The sequence below is a fragment of the Crocodylus siamensis genome, chromosome 1 (genome assembly GCF_052110815.1).
Source record: "Crocodylus siamensis isolate JL-2025a chromosome 1, ASM5211081v1, whole genome shotgun sequence".
NCBI lineage: Eukaryota > Metazoa > Chordata > Crocodylia > Crocodylidae > Crocodylus > Crocodylus siamensis.
The window spans coordinates 116,949,774-116,976,779 of NC_143395.1; the positions used below are offsets into that span (position 1 = coordinate 116,949,774).

A 27,006-nucleotide genomic window follows, 5' to 3' on the forward strand; every position below is an offset into this window, starting at 1 on the left:
ATTTTTACATAGGTGAGAGGTGCTAGATGGGTGAATTTGGAGTCTAAAGGCAAGATTTTTTCCTACCTATTGAACATCCAAGTGACTTTATGTGCCTGTTTTTACCCTGCTCAAGTCCCCAAAAATTCATGAATGCATCTACTTTCATAACATGCAATTCTCTGGCCCTTACAACTGAGTCATACAAAAAATAACAAAGAGGAGTATCCACCTGCTTCCTGTAATAAGTTGTTCAGGGACTCAAACAGGGTGGAATAAATTCACTCTTAGGCACCAAAGCCTACCTATGCACTTAAATGGGTGAAATTAGAATCTGGCCCTCAAACAATGTATCAATCAAACATTTATAGCCCAAGCATCCCTGAAATTGTCCTTTCAGCATTGTCAACTGTGCCTGTAATGGGCCATCTCCAGAGCTAGATAACATTCTGAGAACGTTTCTCTTTGTCTTTTCTGCTGAAACAGTCAGGGCTGACTGATTGTGGTAACGCATATTGTAATGCAGGTACAAGCAGCAAACGTAACCCCTTCCATTTCTTTAATAAGTCATCAAGCAGCAGCCTAGTGTCTCGTAGTCACAACTGACCTGGACTAGCACCTCAATCTGCAAACTAGAGGTGGAAGTCTCCATATCTCATCTACATCTTTTGAACTATCTGGCCTTCCATTAATATGCTAAAGAATATAAGGCATATGTTTGTAGCTTGCTAGTAGAAATAAATGCTTATAATTTAGATATGGATAGAATCATAGGATTTGAGACAAGTAGACCTAGAAGAAGCCTCAGAAGGTCATCTAGTCCATGCTCCTGCTCCAGGCAGAAGCATCCCTATCTGCATCATACTATACAAGTGTTTGTTTATCTTATTAAATGCGTGAACTCTTGCACAACTACCAGGCACAATGCTCCAACACACCAAGAATACCCTAATTTACTAGATAAAGCAGGGGGATCAGGACTGTCAATTTTTTGTTACTGCTGTTTGTTAAAATACACTCAAAAGGACTGTGACTTCTGCTGTAGAGTAAAGCCAAAACACCCCTATAGTTCATGTTGATTTGACTGTGGGGTGAAATTTCCTTCCTGACCCTGAGTGGAGGAACAAGACCCTCTCACCAGGAACCTCCAGTTTTTTTAGACCAGCAGGGGTATTGGCATACCCCAGTCAAAATCCCCAGCCTTGGGTGCACCCAGTGCTGGGGATGCATACAGTATCCTAGCCATGTTTCTCTCTGGAGTCACAGCACATTTCCTTGGTGTCTCTGAGTATATAGAAATGTAAATATTAATATGCTAATTGTATTTGTCTTCATTCTTTATCTAGGTACTTCCTTTCCCTAGCCAAGTGGTGTACAACAGAGTTGGAAAGTGTGGGAGTCGAACTGTGGTTTTACTTTTGAGGATCCTCTCAGAGAAACATGGGTTCAACCTAGTCACATCTGATATACATAACAAAACTAGACTGACCAAAAGTGAACAGGTAAGTTGTTTATGTTCATTTTCTTTACTGTAAAGTTAGAAAAGAAAATGATAGGTCTAGTGATGTCACACTGAAAATATTCTGCTGTGCTATTTGAATTAAGGTTGTTTTGGTTAGGGGGAGAAATTGTTGTAGCCAGTTTTTTTTGATGCAATCCTGTTTGTTTATCCAGGGTGTACAAGGTCCTTGAATAAAGCAGAGAGTATAATAGGAGAGAGTTTCTTTACTTACAGCCAGAACTTGACCCCAACACTTTTTTTCAGGACCATGCTACCAGTGCTGTTATGTCCGTTTCTGAGCTTTCCTTAGTTTCTCACTCTCCTCTGGTTTTTTTCTGTGTCTGACACTTTTCCCCTCTGCTCAAAATGGTAAATCAGTTGGCTGTCCCTTGATATGAGGATTATGTTTGCCAAGGGGTGGGGATTACAGGTGAGTTTTAAGGTGTCTGAGGAGTCTGATCTGTGCTCTACAAGTTTTTCCACAGATATGACAAGTGATGCCCTAGGGGGGTGGAGGGGGGAGCAACTGTTGGCTAGGATGTTGTGTACTTTCCTTCCTCTTCTGTTATTTTTCGGATTCCTGAGCAAGACGGTTCTGTTTGAAGTGGGCTCTGCCTTGATGTATGGTGCAGCGTCATTAGACCTGTTACCTGCCAGCACTTCCCAATTTGTAGGGATGATGCTACCCTTCTTAACTTATGCTTTCAGGATGTCCTTGTAGGTGTTCCTCTATCCTCTGTGGGTCCTCTTACCATGACTAAGTTGAGAGAAGAGGACTTGCTTTGGAGCTGAGTGTCAGCCATCTGCACAAAGCGGCCAGCCTAGCAGAGTTGACATTTTGTGATCTTTACCTCAATGCTGGTTATATTAGCGGCAGAGAGGGTCCTGGTATTGGGGTCTTCCCATCTAATGCAGAGGATCTTCCTGAGGTAACGCTGATGGAAACATTAAAGGTGCTTAAGATGGCTTCTATATATCATCCACATCTCACACCCATAAAGGAGGGTGGGGATCAGCACTGCATTGTAGACCAGAATCTTAGTTTCCATCTGCAGATCTCAATCAGCAAAGACACAGTGAAGCAGGTTTTCAAAAGATACTCTGGCACAGCAAATCCTATGTTTGATTTCTACATTAAGACTGATTGAGTGACTGGGAGAGGTGACTGCCAAGGTATGAGAAATGCTCAATGTTTTCCACGGATTCTCCATCAGTGGTAATTTGTTGGGGGAGAGAGGCAGCTTGTGCTGGGGCAGGCTGATGGAGCACCTTGGTCTTCCCAATGTTAAGGGAGAGTCCCATGCTGTGATAGGCACCTGAGAAAAAAATCAAGGCTTGACTGCAGATCAGTCTCATTGTGTGTGAGGATAACAACACAGTTGTCAGTGTACCGAAGGTCAGTGATGCCAGTCTTGGTAATTTTCGTTTTGCTGTAAAGACACTGCAGGTTGAAAAGCTTGACTGTCCATTTGATACTCAGTCCCAATTCTGGGAGGAAGGCGGTCATGGATGAGAATCAAAATTACAGCAAGATAGGTGGGGGAAAAAAAGGTTGAGACTATGATGCAGCCCTGCTTGACACCAGTACAGATGATAAATGGGTCTGTCTCTGATCCATTGCAAAGGACTGTGGTGGAGTAGCCTGAGGACACTGATGAACTTCTGTGGACAACCAAATCTAGCCAGCACCTTCCATAAGATTTCAAGATTGATGGAGTGGAAGGCGGTGGTTAGGTCAATGAGTGCCATAAGCAGCTCCTGGTGTTGCTTGCTACACTTCTCCTGGATCTGTTGTGCAACAAAAATCATGTCGGTGGTACCCCAAGGTAGTCTGGGATTTTGGAAGGCAAGTGGGAGGAGGCAATTCAGAAGGATGTGAGTAAGAATCTTCCTGGCAAGGGAGAAGAGGGCAACGCCTCAGTAGTTCCCACACACTGACTTGTCCCCTTTCTTGAAAATGGTCACAATGTTGGCATTCTTTTAAGTCAGGTGGAGCTTCCTCATTAACCTATATTTTGATGAGAAGTTGGTGGAATTTTTGTGCTACTGCTTTTCTACTAGCTTTGAAGACTGCTGCAGGGATGTCACCTGGCCCTGGCACGTTATTGTTCTTGGTCTGAGTGATGGCACGCCAGACTTCCTTGAAGGATGGAGGATCAGCAAGAGGTTCTATTACTTAGTGTTGAGGGATGGACTCAATGGTGTCAGCTGAGATGTCAGATTCGTGGTAGAGTAGTGTCTTGAAGTACTCCTTCCAGTGTTGGTTGATGGATACATTGTCCGTGAGAAGGGTGGAACTATCCTGGGATCACAAGGAGGTTGGGCCATTGGAATGTGGCCTGTGGATGTTTTTTATTGTTTGAAAGAAGCTTCTCATGTCATGTTGGTCAGCAAAACTCTAGATCTTCATGGCCTCTGCTTACCACCACTGGTTGTTGATGTCCTGTTGATATGTCTCTTGTTTTTGCTGGTTGGAGGGTTGTGGCAGGGCACATTTGGCGCCCACCAATTTAAGGGGTTTGAGCAGGCTGTGGAGCAGCCAATAGGTGCAGTTAGGCCCAATTATGCAGTCACATGACCGCAAGGGGGAAACCCAGATTTAATGAGGGCTGGGCAGCTAGGGTATAAGCCCAGGCCCTAGGAACTGAGCTGGCAGTTGCATCTAGGGAGCCAGTGGAGCAACATCACACAGCCTGAGGAGAACAGCTCCTAGAACATCTGGAGGTTAGGGTAAGAAGTATGAGCATGGAGGAGGTTCCTGTGGTCCTGGGTAAGACCTGAAATGACACCCTGTGGGGGTTGGATGGTGTGGTGTGGCAGTCTTCAAGAAATGCCACACCTGTGCCTCCCCAGTGAAAAGCAAGGATGGGGCACCATAAGGCCTCAACCCCCTCTGCTTTGTGGGTACCCCACGAAGGGGGAAAGCTAGAAGAGGACTGCAGTCACAGCTGCAGATGCCAAATTGTACTTCTGTGTCTGTAAGTTACAGCAAAATGACTATCACACAACCGCCACTTACATGCAAATTTGTGACTAGGGACTGCCAGAAATCACCGTTTCTGTCCCACTGCCACTCGTCTGTCGCCACAGGACTTGGTTTGTGGGAGATGTTAACATCCCTGGCAGAGTGCTGTGCATAACATCTTTTAACGTGGGGAAGCTGGTGCGCAAGTGACAAGCACATGAGCTTGACAAGAAGGAGCCCTGAACACTGGCAAGGATGTCCAAGACAATTAGAAACCTCCATCCCACTGCAGCCCTCATCCACATTCACAGCCACAGAGAACCAGCAGGTCTTCAAGTATTCCTGTTTCATCATTGGGGTCTTCAGGAGTTTGGACCATGCTTAGTCTGGAACCTCACCTTGGATCCATTCACCAGGGGAGACCCTACTAAGAGTGCAAGACTCCAGATGACATAGCTCTGAGGGTCATTGGAACACAGAAGCCTGTCCACCATGACAAGTTTATGGTCTGAGGAGAGGGTCCAAAATACAAACATATTACATGTTACCCCTTTTCACAAGACAATATGCAGAAAGGCCCCTCTGCCAACATGCATCTGTGTTTTTCTATCATTTTGGTTGTCTTGTTCCATAACAGTGTAGAACAGTTGCTTATCTTTATCCAAGGGAAGAGCAATGAATACACCACCAGTTATCATAACAAGCCATAACAATATTATAGATAAGATAGAGTTTCTAAATCCCAGTTACCACTTGAAACTGCAACTATAAAAGTCTATTACATCATCTTTTTCATTAAGTATTAATATAAATAATACCAAAACAAAACCTTTACAAAGCACTCTATCAGGTATCCTGTGTGTACGTTTTCTTGCTGAAAGGTTGTTCTTTTTAGTGATGATTCAGGTAAATGTTTGTAATGGCTGTCTGCATCACTGCTAAAATTAGCCATGTATAAACCACAAAAGAACAAGGTGCTTAACTTACAAATTACAAGGATGCTAATGGCATGGTACTTTAGTTAAGGATTGTTTAGATGTATTTAATTTTAAGCTTGTATTATAGTTCTGTTTTTAGGTGTAATACTCTACTTCAAAATAACTCTTGACAAATGGTTTTACAGTTGAATAAATTTATTCTCGGGTTTCTTTTTTCCTAATTTTCAGGAAGAGTTGTTTCACTTTTTTTAGGCTGTATGCACAAAAAAAGAGATATGGTAGGAGAATTATTATGGGCCTATTAAGAAAAAAAATAAAGTTCCTTAAACTTTCATGGATTATCATGGAAACCAGTACTGTCTCATTTGTTTTCATTATCTTGATGAGAACTTGCTGTTCCCCAGTTTCACAAGTACAGACAACCCTAAAGTGAAGAACAACTTCTGTATTGTTCTCATCATTACCTTCCTCCCAGATCTGATGCTTTTATATTGTCTCTTCTCATTCCAGTCAGCAGACTGGGCATAGTGAGCCTCTTCCACAGTTCTAGTCAGTGATTTTTATGGAGCTTTAATAGACACCTCCAACATTTGAGGGTTGAAAATGAAAACTGATTCGAATTACTACACTAATGAAGTAGGAACAAAAAATGAAATATATATGTACTGTGATGTATATAAAGACTGAATTTATAAAGCCCTTTTGTAAAGACTTCAGTGGATGGACAAAAGAGGTTAAAAACATAGAAGACTGCGAAAGAGAGACAGTAAGTATCTCTTCTTGTTTTGTATTAATGTTAATGAAGATCATAAACTGACATAATGTTGAACTTGGAAAGTCTTGCTGGCCTCACTGCTTTTACATTTTGAACTTGAATTCACTCCTGATGAAATGCAGCAGTTTGCTTGCTGTCCAAGTAGTTTTTCAAATTCTTTAGGCAGGGTTTTCTACTGATTTTTTTCCCAGTGGAACAAAACATTTTACTTTTCTTTTTAAAATAAATCAGAAACAAGAGGCAGCTGCTCTGAGCATCATAATACAGGGAGATAAATATTCATAGGGGAGAATCAAGGTGTCCTACCTTGCAAGACTGAATTTTAGTTTTCTTTTTCAAATAAAGTCATGACTAAGGTATCAACCGTGTTTATTTCACTTGGGAAAGAGTCCCATCTAGTTTTCTTGAGTCTTTTTGTTATGCCATCTGGTGGAGTTTGCTGAAAATGCAGCAGCATTCCAAATTCAAGTACTGATTATGCTGATCCATTTTGACTTGATGGGGCACTAAAGGACTTAGGATAAGGAAGGTAAGTTGGGGTTTTAGCATATGGAGGAAATGCCCGCTTTGAGTTTTGCTCCTAGGTTTGATTTTCTTCCTTTGATGGGTTTAAAATAACATTATGCTGTTTGGTTATAAACTGGGACCTGAGACTGAGTAGCTGTCAGCCCTGTTTAAAACTTCAGGGTTCTGAACTCGAGCAAAAATCTTATTTTGTAACCAGTGCTTAAGTCTATGCCCAAACTTGCTGCTAGTATAGGGGAACAAGTAAGAATCTAGGCTAGGATAGAGTCAGGCCTATTATTCCTTAAGTCTGTAAAATCAAGCTTTTACTGCTCATTTATTTAAATGTTATGGTGATATAAAAGTGGTGTTGTAGCAGTGATGGTCCAGCAATCATGCAAGAAGCAAGGTTTTCTTAGGGTGATAAATTTTATTGCACCAACTTCATAGTTGGAACATAGTTAGACAGGCTTTTGAATATAAGATCTCCTTTATCAGGTCAGACCTTCTTAAATTGATCCAGACACTTGTGTACAAACATGAGGTTTTGGTCCAGGACATCATACTTAAGGAAGTCCAAAAAGGTTCATTTTCCCTGGCAAATCATATCCAGTCTCCCAGGAATTAGTAGAACAGTTTCAGCTTCCCAGGCAACTGCTCCAAGTACTCAGACTTCAGTGTCTTGAAGTCGGGATTGTAGGAGACCAACACTAAGCTCATTTGAAAATCCATGACCTGGTTCATGGCATGTCTAACTCTGTACCAATTATACAGTGATCCAGTAAGAGATATCACTCTAAGAAATCCTTAACTCTTGCACGTTTATTTAAATTGTTTTATAATTGAGACATCTCTAAACATGGCAGAGAATTTATGCTAGCACAGTTGTCAGGTAAAAGGGTCTTTGAAGATGGTTTGCTCTTGTTTGCTAACTTCTGAAATCCCTGAAAATGTTTGTCTTGTGTATTGTTCTCCTCAAGCACAGTGTACCATATAGACCTGTAGTTCTTGGTCACTCTTCTCCTGCAACCAAAATCCAGCATTGGGCCATTACTGCCAAGGGCTGTATTAGCTGGTGATAGCATACTGGTGTATGATGCCACATTCCTGCTGCTTCTCATCCCTCCCCTTTTAATAATAGCTCTTTTTCCCTCTTCATAGAACTTTATTCAATATTTTAAGCTGGTTGCTACCATCTAGGATGTTTGGAGGCAAATTATTTGCCCTTCAGTTATTTTCCTGAGCCAGGATCGAGGCAATTCCTAACAAGAGAGATCATGGCAGCATCAAGAGAGAGGGGATGAATTTCCATGCTCCTTACTACAACAAGCACATACTTCATTCATTCTTCTCTTTGTCTAGTCTGCCCTATAATGTATTTTCACTCTTCAGTTACAGGTATGTCCTCTTCATCTTCCTCTCCTTTCCTCTGAATTCACCACTGCTCTTTCTTCTCTCATTTTTCTTGCACCAAGTGCTGTTGCTTATTCCTTTTGGTCTTCCTCAAACCTATCACTGACTTTGGAAGATTCTTTTAAGTGCTTTTTGGTTTGCTTCACCTTTTTTCCCATTTATTCACAAAGCCTGACTGTTTCCTCCTCTTGCTTCTTCCTCACTATGGGCTTAGACATTCAGTTTCTCCAGGAAGAGTCCCTGTTCTCTCTGAAGAAACCAGAAGTGTACAGAAGTTTTGTAATTTATCTCCCAGAGTAAAAGAGACCACTTGGGAACAACCTGAGTGAAGTGGCTCCCCAGAGAATAGCTGTCAGGAGGTGGAACTTACGTACCAGCAGCAGCTGACCTCCCCAATCCCAGTATGCTTTGCTCATTTTTCTGCCCTGTCCCACAGCCAGTGCATCAGTCTCAGCCAAACAGAGAGCAGAACAAGATCCCTGAGTGCTTTGGGCTGGAAAAGTTCAGTGCTGAAGAATTTAGGGGGCATGTTATGCTCCTGGATTGTTCCTGCCTGAATCGCACTACAACACCTGGGTGCAGGGAAACATACAAGCTTAATACTCCCTGCCCAGCATTGGCTGAGCTCAAACACAGCATGAAGAAGGGGAAAACATGAAGGACTCTTCTGGGCACAGCAAAGACCCTGCCCCTACCTTCCCTGACCCTAACTATCCCTGTCTACACTCACTAAAAAAAAAAAAAAAACCCAAAGAAACCCCCCTTGCAAAGCTGTCTGCTTGATTGCATGCTTTCGGGGCCTCTGGCTGCCCAGCATCCTCACTACAAGCTCTCTGCTTCTCTCTCTGAATTTCTGTACAGGTCAGTTTTTCTTTCAAAAAAACAAACCTGGGAGAAGTGTCCTGGATTATTTGAATTAGTGTATGCAGCCTAGGTATCAATCTCTACTGACTCTTTTCTTGCCTCTTCCTGAGAAAAGATAGGCCTTTATTTTGGATGAGAGAGATGTTTTACACAGTAGGGAGCAACCACAGTTGCCTGAGAAGAGGGTCAGGCTGCCAGCCCTTCTGACCCAGCATATTTTGCCTTGAAGTTGAAATCAAGTCATCAAAGTGGAATTGGATTGAGGCAATGGAAAATACAGCCACAAGTTTTGGACATCAAGTTGGACATAAGAGTTCTGAATCGTCATTCTAGAAATTGAGTGTGGTTGCAGGTGTTGCATAAAGTCAGACTGTGCAGTCAAATACTGTCACAGAGCTCTCCAAGTTTATTTTGTTCCTGACCCATGCCAGCCTCAGTTAGGCCAGTCCCAAGACTTAACCTGAGCCAGGACTGGCACTGAAATCAAATTCTGGAGTTGTGCCCTGATATGAAAGCTCTGTTGGCAAACTGTAGGGTTACTGTATTTCCAGTATCAGAAAGGAGGACACCTGTGGCAGTGGGGAGCAGAAGGGGTAGGAAGAGCAGGGAAGGGTATATGATGGGGGAGGCAGTGATATGCCTGTGACTTTCCTCTGTCCCTCACTCCTAAGCCCCTGCCCCCCACCCCTGCTAGTGCCCCTCACTGCCGACCCAAAGCACCCTGCCCCCCCCGACCCTGCTGCCCACACAGCTCCTGGGTGTGTGTGCTTGCATATGTGCACACGCACGCACACATGCACGCGCGCACACACACACACACACTCTGTGTCTCTTACCTAGGAGCAGCTTGCCGGGCCCTGCACAGAGCACGTGACACCTGACAGCCAGTCACCTTCTCCATTGCTCCCAGTCCCAAGCAGCCAAGCTGCTAGTGCCTGGGAAAGCAGAGGCAAAGCGAAAACCTGGACATATACTCCAATTTTAAAAACCCACCGGGACACAAGGACATGGGGACCAAAAAAGAGGACATGCCCAGGAAAAACTGGATATATGGTAACCCTAGCAAACTGATGCTGTTGAGACAGACGCATGTTAATGTAAGACACCATGTAATATATTTTTACAAGACAGATGTGTGCATATTTATGCTTTAACACATTCCATCAAGAACTGTTTCAGCACCATGTTGTGGTGAAGTGAATATTCATCAGTAGTGAATGACTTCCCTATGCCACATGTTCATGCAAGTGAAATGAAGCAGTTAAAATATACCATAAAGTATATAGTGCCAACAGGTTCATTTTTCCTACAATACAGGTTTTTTTTAAAGAAGTGCCACCTGAGATTCAGCCATTGTAGCCTCTCTTTTAGTCCTTGCTTGAAGCTAAGGGAGCCTCTTAATGAGGATCTTCAAAAACAGCCGCCACCTATTCAGCAAATTCAAGATGCTGACATTTGTTTGGCAACAGTAACTTTTGCTGGAAAATGAGTGTTCTGTGCTCCCCTGTGCAATCTAATCTAGTTCTTTATATTCTTTTGCCCGGATTGTGTGCAAGTGTCTCTGTTAGTCTTTGAAATACTGTACTGCGAGAGTTGTAGAAGAAGCTATTTATATTTGGTTTAAGCAATCCAGAAATTAATTAGGATGGCTACTTAAAATCACTGTGGTGTGTTTCCAGCCTGTAGTTTGTTAGGAAAAGGTAGCATATACTGTTCAGTTGGGGGAGTTACTGTATTTTCATATGACTCGGCAGGATTACTTCAAGAATTGCCTTTGTTATTACAATGAACTATTATGCCATATAAGAATTGGTGGGAGATTGGGACCTCGGCAATAGACCCGTTTTTCTGCTTTATCACAGGGTATCTTCTGCCTTTGTGTTGCCACATCCCATTAACTTTTTCTTTTTCAAACCCCTCTCTTTTTTTCTCCTCTTCCCTAGAGTGCATAATATTTATAGACCTAATCCAAAAGAAATAACCCTGATCTTTCACATGCTGGAGCAAGTATGACAGTGACAGTCTACCAGTAGAGATGCATGCCTAACAGGGTGGAGATAAGTTCATGACTACATCACTGGCCCTCACACACACTGTGGAGATCAACATCTATTGTTGATCACAGGGATAGAGAGGCATATGTCTGATAGGGCACATCTACATAAGATGTTTACTGAATAGTTGACTAATTAACTGCATAGTAAATGTCTCCACGTCTACATGTACACCCCTATCAGGGCGTATAAAACTAATAAGCTCCAGAGCAGGTGAGTACTTGTAAATACAAGAACTCCCCTGCTGCAGTTTTTTGGTGTGCAGCAACACATGTGTAGACCCTGCCCTGTCTGTCTGGGATACAGGGTGCTTCAGTGTGGGGCTAGTCATCAGGCACCCTGTGTGTTGAAGCACCTTATGCCTCAGCCAGCCCCTCCGCAGCACATGGAGCCTGGTCAGAGCAGCCTTGAGGCTGACACCCCCCCCCCCCCCCCCCACACACACACACAGGATCCTCTGCCAGCCCATTCAAACGGTATGCCTGGGAGCAAAAAAACTCTAGAGTTTATTTATGTCCATTAATGGCACAGGTGGATGCACCCCTAAACTATGAAAATCCAGTTGCTTTTTAATTCCATCCCCCAGGATGGAAAGGCTCAGTATGACTTAGATGCAGTCATGATAAAAATCTTTAGAAAAATCTAAAATTACAAATGAAAAACAGAATTGAGAAGTAGCAATGAACTGTGATACATAAAAGAAAAGCAGTGACAGTGTCAAGACATCAAAATGGGTAGCCAAAGCAGATTTTCCACACTAAGGTAAATTTCTCCAGCCTGACATAGTTCTGTATAGTTTGGGTCCTTCTGAAGTTATCATCCCAGCAGTGGAAAGGGTTAGTTTTTTTACCCTTTGCCCCTTGTTGTTAAAATAAGGTGGGTAGCCAGCTTTGCTCATTGAAAAGTCTTATAGTATATAATAGGAAGCACTAACATTTCTTACATGGCTTTCAAACTGTCTCATTTAATATAAATTATGTCTCTCCCTATGGAGCTCACTTTCTATTAAGTTCTGTCAGATTTTAGTAGGATAATTCATATTTAAATCGTTAAATAATAGATTGTATGTCTCTATTTTGCTTGTTTTTAGCTTGCATAGTTATCCAGATTTTATCAAGCAATTGGTTTGGCTTTATTACTTCTCTTTAAACTATGAATTTTTTCCAGTTTCTCCACAGTTTGTAAAATGTATCAGTTTAATTTCTGTGCTCTTCAAATGCTGTCGTTCAATGTTGTTTATTCTCTATTGTAGCTTATATTAGAGAACAGAACAGATGCAGCCAAGTAAAATCTGAGGAGAGTAGAAGTCAGGAAGTCAGAGCAACAAGAATGCTTGGAATTTTTGGTACATATTCCATTTAACACTTTCAGGCCCTAGTATGTTCCAGAATGCTATAAAAGATAGACGTCTGTGCACATACGGATGTACCCTCCCATGCATTTACCGTTTTTAATCTCAGCTGTTTTATATGTTAACATTTTAATTATCTTTAATAATGCAAATAAAAAATGAGACAATTCTTAAAAATTTGTACTAAAATGTTTTGACTGCAAGTAGGTTAAAAGAACTAAAACTTGGCACCAGCTTTTGAAAAGGATTTTGTATGAAGTATAAATTACAGTCACTTTCTTAATATGACATGTAAAAGGGAAATGGTAAACATTTGCTTGTATAGATGACCAGACTTCTATCCATAGCAATTGAACAATGACAGGAACTATTATCATTATGTAAAAACTGTTATGGATTCAGCCACACTTTCTGATGCACACTGGGTTTTGGAAATGCAGTTGCCAGAGTCAGTGTTTAAGCTATTTTTAAGGATACAAACCATTTGCAGAATTCAGATTGGGATTTGAACAGAGCAAGGGTTTTTAATTTAAAAATAAAGCAAATATTAAGTTTTGGAAGCAAGTGAACTCCTGGCTGTATGATAATTTCAACCTAGATTTGCAATGTTAAGGTGGAAGCTTAGACAACATGATTGATCTGCATACGTCTACTCACCATACATGGGCAAAAAGAGTAGTCATAGAATTACTCGGATTATACGGGCAGATTTATTTATTTGTTTGTTTGTTTGTTTGTTTATAGTAGGTTTTGGACTTGGAAACTAAATGGTTATATATTGTTTGAGAACTATGTTTCTAATAAAAAATTGACTTGGTGTACTTATATTTATTTGTTAATCTTGTTAATATTTCTTTTAGATGGAACTGATTAAAAATATAAGCACTGCTGAGCAACCCTATTTATTCACTAGACATGTTCATTTCCTCAACTTCTCAAGGTAAGCTGCTTTGTCATTTACAAAGCTTAATTCTTTGTTTTTGTGAACTGCATTACAGAATTTTTTACCACCTTCATTTTCAAATGACTGTTTGTTATTGCTGTGATTTTGTTTTTAAATCTTGGAGAACCTCAAGTATGGTTAAAATTGAGACTTTTGCTATATAATGTGCATGAACAGTTTGTTTTTAATAATTGGCATGCTGTTGCCTGCTTTTGCTTACAGAGGTTATCTTGGTTTATACCTTTTCCAGCTCAAAAAGTTATGTACTAGTATATTCTCTTGTATAAATGGAATTTGTTAGATTTCCAATTGATTTACCCTTCTTTATGGTAGCCCAAACCATGTATTACTTATTAACTTCTACCTTTTAAAATGCAAATGCTTGGAACAAGAGGTTGTATAAACTAGTATGTATGCTGTCGTGTACCTATTGCCAATGTACCATATGTGATAATGGGCCAAATTCAACTCCACTGACTTCATTGGTTTTACGCATTTGGTCTAATGATTTTATATTAATATATTTGTAATATACTCCTTCATCCTTCAGGCAGAAGGCAGGGCAAGATGGTGCCTCAGAAACTAACTGGTTCAGAGGGGGAAACGTTTTCACAGGCAACAGCCTACTTTTGTCAGATCCTATCATTCTTTAGAATACCCAAAGTATTTAATAAATCGTTGGGAAAAAATATTAACCACTCTAATCTGAAATAAATTTAATAAGAAAGTCTGCAGAAGCTGGGGATTTCTCAGAGCCCTGTCAGTAAACACCCATTTAAAGAATTGCACTATTTTTTTAATCTTCACAGTCTTTACCATGTGTGATTTGTGATTTTTACATTCCTGATTGTGAGTGACATCTTGTTTATCACACATCGTACATCACATGGCAGGAAGGAAAAAAATACTATTTCAGTACTTCACAGTACATCCAGATGAGCATGCACATATGATTTGTAGTGCCTCAAATCTGTCTGAGATGCTGCAAACTACGTGCAGTGCATATGCAACTGTGTGCCATGCTGCAAATTTGCAGCATAGAACCAAAATTTGATATTAGTAACTCCCAGTATCAAACCCCCCCCCCAAAAACCCCACAACAAAAAAAGCAGCACAGTGCATGCACACAGGAGCAAGTGGAAGCTGCATTCTCCAGAGGGATGCTCTGGCTGCCGGTGAGGGTGACTTGCTTCCTCTAGGTCTACCCTGGCTCCTCCAACATTTCAGGAGCTGGGAGAAGTTGAGAAGGAGCAATCTGCCCTTAGCGGGACATTTGGCCCTGCACCACAGCCCACATGTAGGGGCGTGTGCAGCAGCAAAAAGTAGCAGCCTTTTTGTGCCACTACAAGTGCACACCCCTGCATGTGGGGACACAGTTTCAGTGTGTTAGATATTTAATAAAAATGCTTTAACAGTATCAACGTGTAGAAGTAGAAGAATATTATTTACTCTGAGCTGTCAGCACCAGAATGAATCAAAGGTCCCCTACATGCGATCATTTGAAGGGATCTCTAAACATCCTTCCCCTCTGCCCCCAGTGGTCTCATAATCCTGAAGTCAGTTACTCCAATACTAGCAGTTAAATTTATTCAACATATTCTCATTTGTTTTATCACATGCCGTTGTATTTAAATATTCTAAACAAGAAGGGTTTCTACAACTATATCGGTAGCAAGTGGAAGATCAGGGAAACTGTGGATCTCTTACTGAATGGGGAAGGAAACCTTATGACAGAGTATGCAGAAAAGGCTGAAATGCTCAATGACTTTTTTGCCTCAACCTTCACAGGCAAGGTCAGCTTTCAAACTACTGCTCCAAGCACCACAGTTTGGGGAGGGGTTTGGTAGCCATTAGTAGTGAAAGAACAGGTTAGGGACTACGTAGAAAAGCTGGACATGAACAAGTGCATGGGGCTGGATGGGATGCACCCAAGGGTGTTGATGGAGTTGGCTGATGTGATTGCAGAATCATTGGCTATCGTCTTTGAAAACTCATGGTGATCAGGAGAGGTCCCAGATGATTAGAAAAGGACAAACATATTGCCTATATTTAAGAAAGGGAAAAAGGAGGATCTAGGGAGCTACAAACCAGTCAGCCTGACCTCTGTCCCTGGAAAAATCATGGAGCAGATCCTTAAGGAATCCATTTCTAAGCACTTGGAGGAGAAGGTAATTAGGAACAGTTGGCATTGATTCACCAGGGGCAAGTCATGCCTGACTAACCTGGTTGCCTTCTATGTTGAGATAACTGGCTCTGTGGTTGTGGGGAAACCAGTGGATGTGGTTTACCTTGACTTTAGCAAGGCTTCTGATACAGTATCCCACAACATTCCCCAGGCAAGCTAACGAAGTTTGGGCTGGATGAATATACTGTAAGGTGGATAGAAAACTGGCTGGAGCATCAGGCTCAGAGTAGTAATCAATGGCTTGAGGTCTAGTTGAGAGCTGGTATCAAGAGGAGTACCCCAGGGATTGGTCCTGGAGCTGGTTTTGTTCAATATCTTCATCAACAACCTGGAAGATGGCATAGAATGCACCCTCAGCAAATTTGCAGATGACACCAAGCTGGGGGAAGTAGTAGATGCATTGAAGAGTAGGGCTAGGATTCAGAGTGATCTACACAAATTGAAGGATTGGGCCAAAAGGAATTTCATGAGGTTCAACAAGGACAAGTGCAGAGTTCTGCACTTTTCCGGGGTTTGACTGGCTAAGCAGTAGTTCTGCAGAAAAGGACCTGGGGGTTACAGTGGACAATAAGCTGAATATGAACCAGCAGTGTGCCTTTGTTGCCAAGAAAGCTAATGCCATACTGGGCTGCATTGGTGTGTGTTGCCAGTAGGTCAAGGGAAGTGATTATTTCCCTCTGTTCAGCACTGATGAGGCCGTATCTAGAGTACTGTGCTTAGTTTTGGACCCCTCACTACAGAAAGGATGTGGACAAATTAGGGAGAGTCCAGTGGAGGGCAACAAGGATGAGGGGGCTAGGGGACATGACTTATGAGGACAGGCTGAGGGAACTGGGCTTATTTAGTCTAAAGAAGAGGAGACTGAGAGGGGATTTAACTTCAGCTACCTAAAGGAGGGTTCGAAAGAGGATGGAGCTAAAGTGTTCTCAGTGGTGGCAGATGACAGAAGAAGGCACAATGGTCTCAAGTTGCAGCATGGGAAGTTTATGTTAGATATTAGGAAGAATTTTTCTCATTAGGAGAGTAGTAAAATGCTGGAACAGGTTACCCAGGGAGGTGGTGGAAGCTCCATCCTTGGAGGTTTTCAAAACCCAGCTAGACAAAGCTTTGGCTGGGATGATTTCTTTGGTGATGGTCCTGCTTTGAGTAGGTGGGTTGGCTTAAATGAGGTCCCTTCCAACCTTAATTTTCTATGATTCTATGATTCTCTTTATTTCTACAATTTATCTTGGGTGGAGTTCTGTAAGCAGTCTTGAGCCAATTTTACGGAGGGCACCATGTAAATTGAATGAATGAATAAATGAATGAATGAATGACCTACAGCCTCTTCTAGTGTAAAATACAGCAATTATTAAGAAGTACACAACAACACTAGAGAACTGTTTTGTAGGAGTGTGTGTGAAGAAGTACCCTATTTGTGGAAAACTAGTGGGGAATTTGAGTAAGGTAGAATGTACTACCCAAATTTGTTATTGATTTAGGACACAGAGGTTGGTGCCTCTGCTGTTTAAATGAATACAAGAGGCCAAGATTCCACAGAATGGGGTCACTACTTCCTGTGCAGTAAAAGAGACACCACTTTGCAGTGCATCAGTATGGTAACAACGCATAAACATGTTCTTTCCCTGTAGTAAGCAAACAAAAGTTCTCTTACTGAGTACGTGATGATGGATTAAATTTATTTACTACATAGAAGGAGCAGGCACCTTGGCAGATATTACAATGAAGCTAATGTACTGTAAAGCCCCACCCTCATTTAATTCCAATACCTTGATCATGTGCCCTGATTTTTATCTTCCGTTTGAAAACGTGTGTCAAGCAACTGTGTCCTTAACACCATGGCTAGAGACAGAAATTACAGATAAACCAATATAAGTGATCAGAAACTGGTTCAAATTTGTAACACAACAGAAGTTCAGTGCACATAAATTGCTTTCAAAATGGCTGAAACCGATTTAAGATCAACCTGGAGGGATGTAGTGTCAGACTTAACCGATTTAACCTAAATCAGTTTACTGAACTTCTGTCCCAGATCCCCTCCAGATTCAAGTTAACTCAAAGTTGTCCAGTATCCCAGGATGCTTTGCATCTCCCACACCACTTTCCCTCCCCCACAAAGTGGGTGAGTTAGTCTTGGCCCAAGCTGTCTGCTCCTGCCAGGTATGTCCTAGTGCCCCCCAGGCTTCTGGCCTGGACCACTGCAAGCATGTGGTTACATTTCCGGAATCAAAAGTTGAATGTCTGTTCACTTGATTATCAGTTCAGTCTACACATTTTAGACTAACCTGCAAAGATTGCCTCAGGCTTTTTGACTGTCTGTACTTAACCCATGTGAAGTATTGGCACTGAAGAACTAATTTAGAAGAAATAGTACCATACCTCATAAATAGTATCAGTACCTTAATCTTCTACAAAGATCTTTGCCAGAGCTTCCCAATATTCCATTTATTAAACTAGTAACTAATATTGTTGCATGTACTTTGAAGCTATGGCTGCAGACGAGCAGATCTAGATTTTTTTTTAAAAGGGGGGTGTACAGAATGAGGTGCATCATCATCACATATAAAAAAAGCACCTTTTTCTCCAGTTAAAATAAACTAGAAGCTTTACATATCTGCTAGGGGCTTAGCATTGTATATTCAGTTTAAGATTGAAGTAAAAACAAATATAACTTCATTGGAATGAGTTAAAAATCAATTTGCAGGGCTATGAAATAGGGATTTCATTAATAGGACCTGTTAACAGACAGCAGAATTGCAAAAAGAAAGGGTAGCTTGATTGGTGGAACATCAAGACCAATAAAAAGGAGAGGGTTGTTAACACCCATGGAATGAAAAATTTAGAAGGGATCAGTTAGATTTAGTGAGCCATGAAGTCAATTGATTTCCTCAGCACTACCTGACTAGAAATGCTGCTGCTGCCATTAGGCAGTTATTTTTTTAAAATTTTGGGTGGAGCAGGAATCAAAGTAGGGTGCAAGTGCCCCAGAACACCCCTCTTCTGCCCAGCATATCGACCCCTGGCTGCAGGCACAGGTATAGGATACAGTACAAAATACTGAGTCTTCAAAACATTTTTTGAACTAAATTTCAGAAGCTTTAAACACTGTCAGCACTGAAAGCACTTGTTCCACTGATACTGCTTTGTTTCAGTGTTTATACATCTTAAGATACAAGCATTCTTACCTTCTGAGAATTTGGTCTGTGTGGATTCCATTTTATATGGTCAGTGTTTGCATTTTAAAAAATAAAGGTCCTAGAATTCAGCCTTGCCTCTTCATTCTAGCTTCACTCTACTTTCCCTCCCAAAATACAGGAGCAGGTAAATGGAATATCTGGGGGACAGAAGAGGACTTGTTGCATTGATTTTTCAAAGACAGTACAAAATATTAGATATTAGGGGCAAGAGAAGTATATGACTCTTTCCCAACCAAATTCCATCTAGTCAGAGAGTATGGTATATTTTTACAGCATAGGTATAAGTGCCATTTGTTTTATATTCACATAGGATGAAATCTCATCCCCTGAAACATTTCTCCTTGCCACTTGTCCAGTATAATTTCATGTGAAAATAAATTCTACTCTAAAAAATCCTTCCTTGCTTCCAAAGATGGCTTTGTTGCAACCAGTGTACAACTGAAAACTGTAGGTTTCTTTATATCCCAATTGTGCTTAAGTAGTATTTGCACATGTGCAGTGGGTTTATAGGTCATTTTATTGGCACGTCTTTATAAATGAGTGACCATTAGTTTTTATTTGATTGGGTTTTATATTTTTTTTTACTAAAGAATCTATTTTCTAAATTAAATATGCAGTATTAAGTCACATATCTGATTGTAGTTTCAATGATGGCCTGTAGCAATTGAGCTCATTGTAAAATAGTTTGAGAGGTTCTTTCTGTTCCCCAGACATTGTCCTTTTATTTAGAGATCTTCTGCATTATCAAGGTTTGGGATTTCTGACACTAACGTCAGATACCAATGCATGTTTTTCCATTGCCTGGAGAGTTGATTCATTATAAGAAAGATTCAATATTCAATATTAATGGTACTGTTTTGTAAAAATATTTCAGCTAGACTTCATTCAGAAACTTTCTTTGTATCTATAATCTGTCTCTAGATAATAGTTTAGCCAAGGATTGTCTGGGGAATATGCGACCTCTAGTTTGACCTAATCTTGAAGGGGCTGAATGTAAAAACTTGTGCATTTCCCAAGAAACTAAGATAGTCAGAACATGGCTCTGATTCATGATTTGAAAACATTGATCAGTGACTAGTTAAAGGGATGGCATATCAAGCAAGGCTCCAGAGCAAAACTCTGGTGTAGTCTTCAAGAATTCCTGTTAGGGTAGTGGTGTTGCCTTCATCCAATGATCCGTATTTCAGACTGATCTCTGGATTGTAGATGTGTTTAGCAGTTTCATACTTTCCTCTATCTCCTGAAAGGGATAACAAAGCTTGCTTTCTTCCTCCATCCCAGTCCATAGCTCCTGGGAAATGTATACTAGAAAGAGAGCATGCTATCTTCAGTACTTTCTGTGAAGAAATCTCTCCTACTTTGCCTGAACACTTCTTTTTTTCTCTGTGTAGGGCCATTCAGAATTAATAAGTATACTGTGAAGTACTTTTAGAAACTTTCAGTTTTGCATATCAATGGGGTTAAAAGGCAGGCCAGAGCACAAAGAGCCATTCTTTTATCAGTTTTGTCACAGGCTCCCAGCCTGCCTCCCAAGTAGTAACGGTAGAAACTGACTTAATTTTTGTCGGTTTAACTGATTAGCAGCAATAGTGAAAACTGATGTAAAAGCTATTAGCATAAGAGTTCATTATTCACAAACATGTTTCCATCACCTACAGTATTTTTTTTTAATTTGAACAGATAGATTTTATATAAAAGATGACATTTTATAGAAGTTAAACATTTAAGTTTTGTAATAAGTTTAAATGTATACCTGGCATTTTACACCTGCAATACTTTGCTGAAGGAAGTCATAACCTGGAGTGCCAGCCCTCTCCTTGCCAAAATGGCCAAAGACATTTTCTCATGAACTACTGGCAAGAGGATTTTTCAAACCATGCTTGAAGTATGCCTGCTTTATTTTGTAAAGTCTGTTAGAACAGGGTCGGCAACCTATGGCATATGGGCCAAATTCAGCCTCTAAGGCCAGGTACAGACATTATACTTTTACCAATATAAGTAGTCAGAAACCAGTCTATACCCCTAAGAGAACAGAAGTTTGGCAGACACAGACTGGTTTAAAAATGGCAAAACCCAGTCTAAGATTTACCCCCACCCCTACCAAGGGCAAATGTGTGTTCTGTTTGCTACTGATTTAAACTACACCGCATGCAGAAAACTGCATAACTTGGATCAATTCTGCCTTATGCTTTTTGAATGTCTGTACCTAGCTTAAAGTTTTCATCCAGCCTATGGCAGCACAGCTTAAAGGGGACACCAGAAGGGGAGTCCTCATGTCAACCTTACACCCCACCTCTACTGTGAGGGGAGGTGTCGGCATGACCAGCAGCCAGGAACTTAGCACAGCCTCCCTACTGTAACCAGTGCTTTTCTTCCTGCCAAATTTACTGTTGCAGATTGCTGCCAGCGATGGAAATCAGTGGTATTCGGTGATAGGGGTGAGCAGCAGCTGCCGTTGCAGGCACGTGGGGGTGGGAACAGGAGGATCCTTACACACAGTGGTGGTAATGCTACCCTTTGCATGTAGGAGCCCCTGGAGTTCCCTGGTTATGGGCTCCCCTGCTGCGCCACAGACTGTCATCCTGCACTGCCCTGCCCTCCAGAGTTGGGGAAGAAGGTGGAAGCTAGAGGAGGGAAGGGATACCTGGAGGCCCCAGATGTAGCTGCAGCTGGAGCAAAGTTGGATGGGAGCGCACAGATCACAAATTAATTCCCTTATGAGTTGCATGTGGCCCATGGACCACCAGTTTGGACAGCCCTGACCTCAGGCAAATTATTGAAAGACATGTTAATTTCAATTTTGCTGTGAAGACTGTCGTGGTATCCTAAAAATAAAGCTATTTTATGACCCTGCTTTAGGCTGAAAAGTCCAATTTTTTTTCTTGAAATGTTTTCATTCCTGTAGAAGAGCATTTTTCAATATTTTTAGACTTTGAGGCACCCCTCATTTGACTTGATGCAGCCCTTGAAGAGTTCCAGCTCTTAGTTTTCATTCCTTTTTTTTTGACTACTGGAAAATAATAAAGCAATTCTTCTGTTACGAAGAACTCAGAAAGACCACAACAGGTCAGAATGGTTATTGCTCTGTAGATTCCTATTTTAAATCTCTGGTTTTATCTTGTGAATCATGTTTGTACACTTAACAGTGTTAAGCTTACATGACATCCTGTGAGACCCTTGAAAAGATTGCAAGGTATCCTAAGGTGCAATGACACTGTGGTTGAGAACCACTGCTTTAGAAGATATTGATGAAAAATAGGGGAGGATGAGTAGGAAGTAATCTGTGTGGGTTAGGTAAAGGAAAAATGTATTATTTATAGAATATAATACAGGGACTTTTTGTTTTAAAGCCTAGTGACTTAGATTTAGTCATCCTTTTAAACTATAGAAATATTTAACGTGTACTTGAAAGATGTTTAGGGAGATAGTAGAATGGTTTTCAGTTCCACTACAACTGATCTTGCTCTGTAGGAAGTTCCTGTACAGTAAACATCTTTCCTGGTATGCAGCTGTAAAGCTACCTCTTGTCCATATGCTTCAGAACACCTGGGAACACTGGATATGATCCATGACGAGGAGGGAATGTCAGCGTTCTCGCATTAAGCCATTTTGAGTTGCTTCAGCAAACTATACAGGGATGCAGCAGGCAGCTACAGCAGCACCTGATGTGCTCTCAACAATTCCCATCTTGAGAGAAGCACATTTAAAAAGAAGGCTAACAGAAGGCTTGGAAGTCTGGAAAGCTAGATTCTTTCTCATTTCTACCACAGGTTTCCAAAGTAACCTTGGGGAAGTTGCCTAGTCTCTGGCTCTGTAAAAAGCAGATCTGCTCATCTGTTCCACTGGGTATTGTTAAGTCCAAAAGAGACTATCAGTCCTCAATTGACTCTTTTCTCTCACAGGGATATTTCATCCAGTTCCCTATGTTTTGAGACCAATAGCTTATGTTTTGGTTAAGCATTTTCTTAGTTTGCATCTTAATTTACAGCTGATAGGAGATGGGGAATCTCCCATTTCTATAGTAGTTTGTTCTAGTGATTAATCACCCTTATTGCTGATAATTTGCCCAACTTCTAATTCAGTTTCTCCCCATCAGTTCTTGTTGCACATTTCTCTCCCAGACGAAAGAGCCTTTGATAGCTGGTATTTTCTCACTGTTAAGGTATTTGCCTGTTGTGATCTAGTCACTTCTCAATCCTCTTTTTAAGAAACTTAACAAATTGTACTCTTCAGTTGCTCCCATTCAGGCTTTTTCTTCAGCCCTTTGTGGGAATGTCTGTGGTTCTTTTCTGTCTACTGTATACAGAGCTGTGAGGGGTAGTTCTACCTAGTAGTAGTGCAGGAACCTGGAGAAACACAAGAAACAGGTGACTGTCTAGGCTGCAGTGCTAACCCTGGGCAGAACTGCCCCATGCACCTCTGTTTCCAGGAGGAACACTCAGTTAAGAACCACTGCAGTAAACCAAGGCAACATATAACAGTGGTTCTCAACCAGGGTGCTACTAAATTTAGACGAGTTATGAAGGAGTGCCTTGAATCTAAAAAGGCTGAGAACCACTGTATTAAATGTTTTGGCCACATCATTGCACTGAGCACTCACTTTGACTTGTTTGGCCAGAAGGATCCTCTTCGGAGCCATTGTTTTTTCACAGGATAAAGTCTCTCACTCTTGAGGTCTGACCTGGATCCGTTGTTCTTGGATGTCTAATTTTGCATTTGGCTGTGTTATGTGGGTAACTTCCAGAAAGCCTTAAATCCAAGTTTTGCAAAGCGGCAGAAGCAATGCTATTACTTATTGCTCAGTCACAGTTGATTTTTTTTACACAGAAATGTGTATTATAATGTACCAATTCTCTGAAAATATTTTTTCTCCTCTTATACCTACATGTGTTCTCAGAGTGCTGCAAAGAGGGTGCTCAGAGGTTTCAATTCATTCAAAAGCCTGGTACATTGCAGAGGATTAAAACATTTGTATCTATGTTTCCTGACAAAATCTTCATGTGTGTACACACACACACACACACACACACACACACACACACACACACACACACACACACACACACACACACACACTGACAATACAGTGTATAGAAGAGACTGAAGTGGCTGTTAACCTGGGATTTCATCTTTAATGAGCTCCTCATAAGCAGACCCATCTGCTTAGGTGGAGAGCTTCAGTGAATTCACAGAATCCTAGATTTTTTCTAGTTTCTACCATCTTTTTCCTGTATAACCTTGGGGAGGTTGTCTAGTCTCTGTTTGGCTCTGTAGATATGGGATTTTCTCATCTGCTTTACTGGATATTGTAAGGCCAGAGAACCGAGAAAGTTGTAGAAAGTCATAGAAAAGTAGGGTTAGAACAAACTTCTGGAGGTCATCTAGTCCAACCCCCTGCCCAAGGTAGGATCAGCCCTGTCCAAACCATCCCATAAAGCTCCTTGTCCAACCTATTCCTAAAACTGTGAAATCAATGCTGCTGCGCAACTACAAAGCATATTGCCCAAAGACACCAAAATCACCCTAACCTGCCACATGTAAAGCAAGGAAATGAGGACTGTCAGTGTCCTGACTTTCCAAGTCTTGTTCATTGGTGTTCCACACAACAATGAGCGTGTTTGCATGAGGCTTATTGGAGGATTGAGAACCTAGACAGCTTTTTTCCTCCTTGCATTGAAGTTCCCCCTGCCTCATCAAAGTACAATTTTGCATGTATGTTTTTAAGTAATGAAAAGGTTGGGTCCTTAAATTTTGGAAAACACTGATCTGTTTTCCCTCATACATTTATTTTGTTTTGCTTTTTTTGAAGGATTTAGTTGTCCTTATGTAAATTGGCAGTTTTCTTCAAAAATATATGAAAGAGAAATCAAGGGCAAATGTAATACTTTTCAAAATATGTATATGTGAAGAAAACAGATTTGTATGCCAGTAAGTGTGTCAAGGCTGAAAATGTTAATGATAGTTTGAGTGAATGTTGTGGTACCTGGCAGATGCTCTGAATGTTTTCTATGGGTGGAATAACATACAGGAATACAAAAAGCTTATTCAAGAGGAAATGAAGGTTGTTCTTTGTCTTTTATCATAAATGGTTCTTGGTATCAGTTACTTAGCCTGAGCAAAGGAAGACACTTTAACTATGTGTGCAGGGCCCCTTTTGGACACCAAATAATCCTCTGATACATTAACCAAATATAATCTTTAGACAACTACTCAAGGTGTCTGGAGCACATGCCAAATGGTACAGATTTCAGAGTAGCAGAAAAACATTTGCTCTGAGGCATATGAAAGGTAGCAAAGCCCAAATCTGCCTTGCTTCAATGAAGACCAAAGCTTTGGTGGGATCAGGCAACATCATGTTACTTACCACCTCATCCAGGTGTGGTCAGGCAGTTGGTCCAGTCTCCAGTGCACATTTACAGGAGGTATTTTGCCATATTTGGATCCTTGGGCAAAACCCAGTTGGGTAGAACTGGAGCTCTGCTTCTCCAGCATTACAAGGTAACACACATGCCTTGGTTTAAAGTCCTGCCTGTACCAATGACTAACAAGTGACAGCTGCTGACATAAAGGTTGGCTGAGTAGGTCAGGGTACAACTGTAACTCATGGGACATTAAAAAGACTGCTAGAGTAGGGAAAAATACATTTTCACATTTTATTGCAGCTGTGAACTCTTCAGTTCCCAGAGCAGTTATGGTCTAGTTGGGAGCAGTTGCTATGATTTTTGCTTGGGGGGGTGGGCTTTTACTTGTGCATCATTACTGTTGTTATTAATATGCAAATATTAAAAAATTGATCTTAAATTTCTCTTGATATTATTTAGTTCAGTCCATCCATTTGTCCTAATTTAATGTGAACAAGTGTCCATCAACCAAAAGGACTTAGGATTCAGCCTGTTTCACTTTTTCACTAACTGTAAGGTGCTGTTCAGTTCATATTCAGTAATAGGCTTGTAACTGCAGTAACTTGGAAAAAATGTTTTCTTTCCCACTATCTCCCTGAGAGTTTTCATCTCCCCTATTTTTGTTGTTGTTGTTTTTTTCTTTTTTTGTTTTTGTTTTTGTGTTTTGAATCTCCTTGTACCAGAATGAGCAAAATTTTCTCTCTTTCCACCCTTCATCAATCATATAATGTGTGTAAGTTCCTGCTTTTCTTGGGAAAAGTGCCTTTCAGTAGTAAACAAATACTGTAATTAAATAACTGCACTACAATTTTTTTAACACGGGCATAGCGGCCAATACTAACTAAATCAGTCAGGAAGAGAGGTAGGCATGGCAGCAGGTAGTAGTGCAAAGTCAGACATCAGGGAACAAAGAACATACCAAATGGGGACTCTGTCCTGAGGAAGCAGTGACTCTGAAAAGGACTTTGGTGTCATTGTAACTGATCATGTGAACCTGAGCTGCTACTAAAGTGGTTCTCAACCTTTTTAGACTCAAGTTCCCTTCATAATTGTTGTCTATTGAGCAGCACCTCATTTGCAGAACTAACGTATTTATTATAGTGCTTTCCTCCTTAAGGGTCATGGAATGGCTAGGCAGAGAAAGCCTGAGCCTGCTCTTATCTGCTCCGGTCTTCACACTTCCTGGGGTACTCTGTAAAGGATTTTCAGCACCCCAAGGTGTCCTGCCTCCCTGGCTGAGAATAACTGCCCTAGCATAAGATTGTGGTGAAAAGGGCTAATGTGATCCTTAACTAGGTATGTAAGACACATAAGCAAGATTTGTCAAGAAGTTATGATACTTCTGTGTTTAGTACTAGTGTCAACACTACTCAATTAGTGATATCTCCCTGCCAGATTTCATCTTTCTAGCCACAACCACCTCAGCTGCAGAACTGTTTATTGAAGGTTTGTACTATAATGGAGAAAGCCTCTATCCTCACCTTCCCAAAATTTTACTTGTACTAAAAACGGCTTAAAATGTTTAACTCTTCCTTGATAAAGCATAAAATAAATTGTGTCTTAGGTAAAACACTTGATCTGAGTCTTCAAGAGGCCAAGAAGTGATTACTAGATCTGGAATATTTCAGCCAAAATAGTGAAATATGTCATGAGTTTTGAGCAACTGGAAGTAGGTTGAAGATGGAAACACCTCAGCAGCCTTATCTGTTGTTCTATGAATTCCTAATCAAGAAGTCATTCAGTGAAATGCCTTACAAAAATCAGATGCCCTACAAAAGTCTTAAAGGCTTTTCTGTGTGCAGGAGTTAATACACAGTTGTAATGACTGTACCACTGTGAAAGGGTACCAGTCCAAGTTATGCAAATATAAAAATTGTAACATAATTCTTTGGCAATACAGGTGTAGAAAAAGCATTTCAACTTTAACTCTGTTTCA

The 27,006-nt window shown here is 40.9% G+C and overlaps 1 protein-coding gene and 1 long non-coding RNA gene across 2 annotated transcripts in view; one reads left to right on the top strand and one right to left on the bottom strand.

Moving 5' to 3' along the window:
- The window catches only part of LOC149873237 (uncharacterized), a 36,533-nt gene extending 29,675 nt beyond the window's left edge, over positions 1-6,858 (bottom strand). Inside the window, exon 1 of the long non-coding RNA XR_016441597.1 lies at positions 6,465-6,858. This is a non-coding gene — a long non-coding RNA (uncharacterized LOC149873237). The remainder of the gene's footprint in view (positions 1-6,464) is intronic.
- Positions 1-27,006, top strand: part of UST (uronyl 2-sulfotransferase) — a 301,480-nt gene that overhangs the window by 138,707 nt on the left and 135,767 nt on the right. Inside the window, exons 3-4 of the mRNA XM_090041136.1 lie at positions 1,326-1,481; positions 13,205-13,284. Of these exons, the coding sequence (XP_089897262.1) occupies positions 1,326-1,481; positions 13,205-13,284 (236 nt within the window). The remainder of the gene's footprint in view (positions 1-1,325; positions 1,482-13,204; positions 13,285-27,006) is intronic.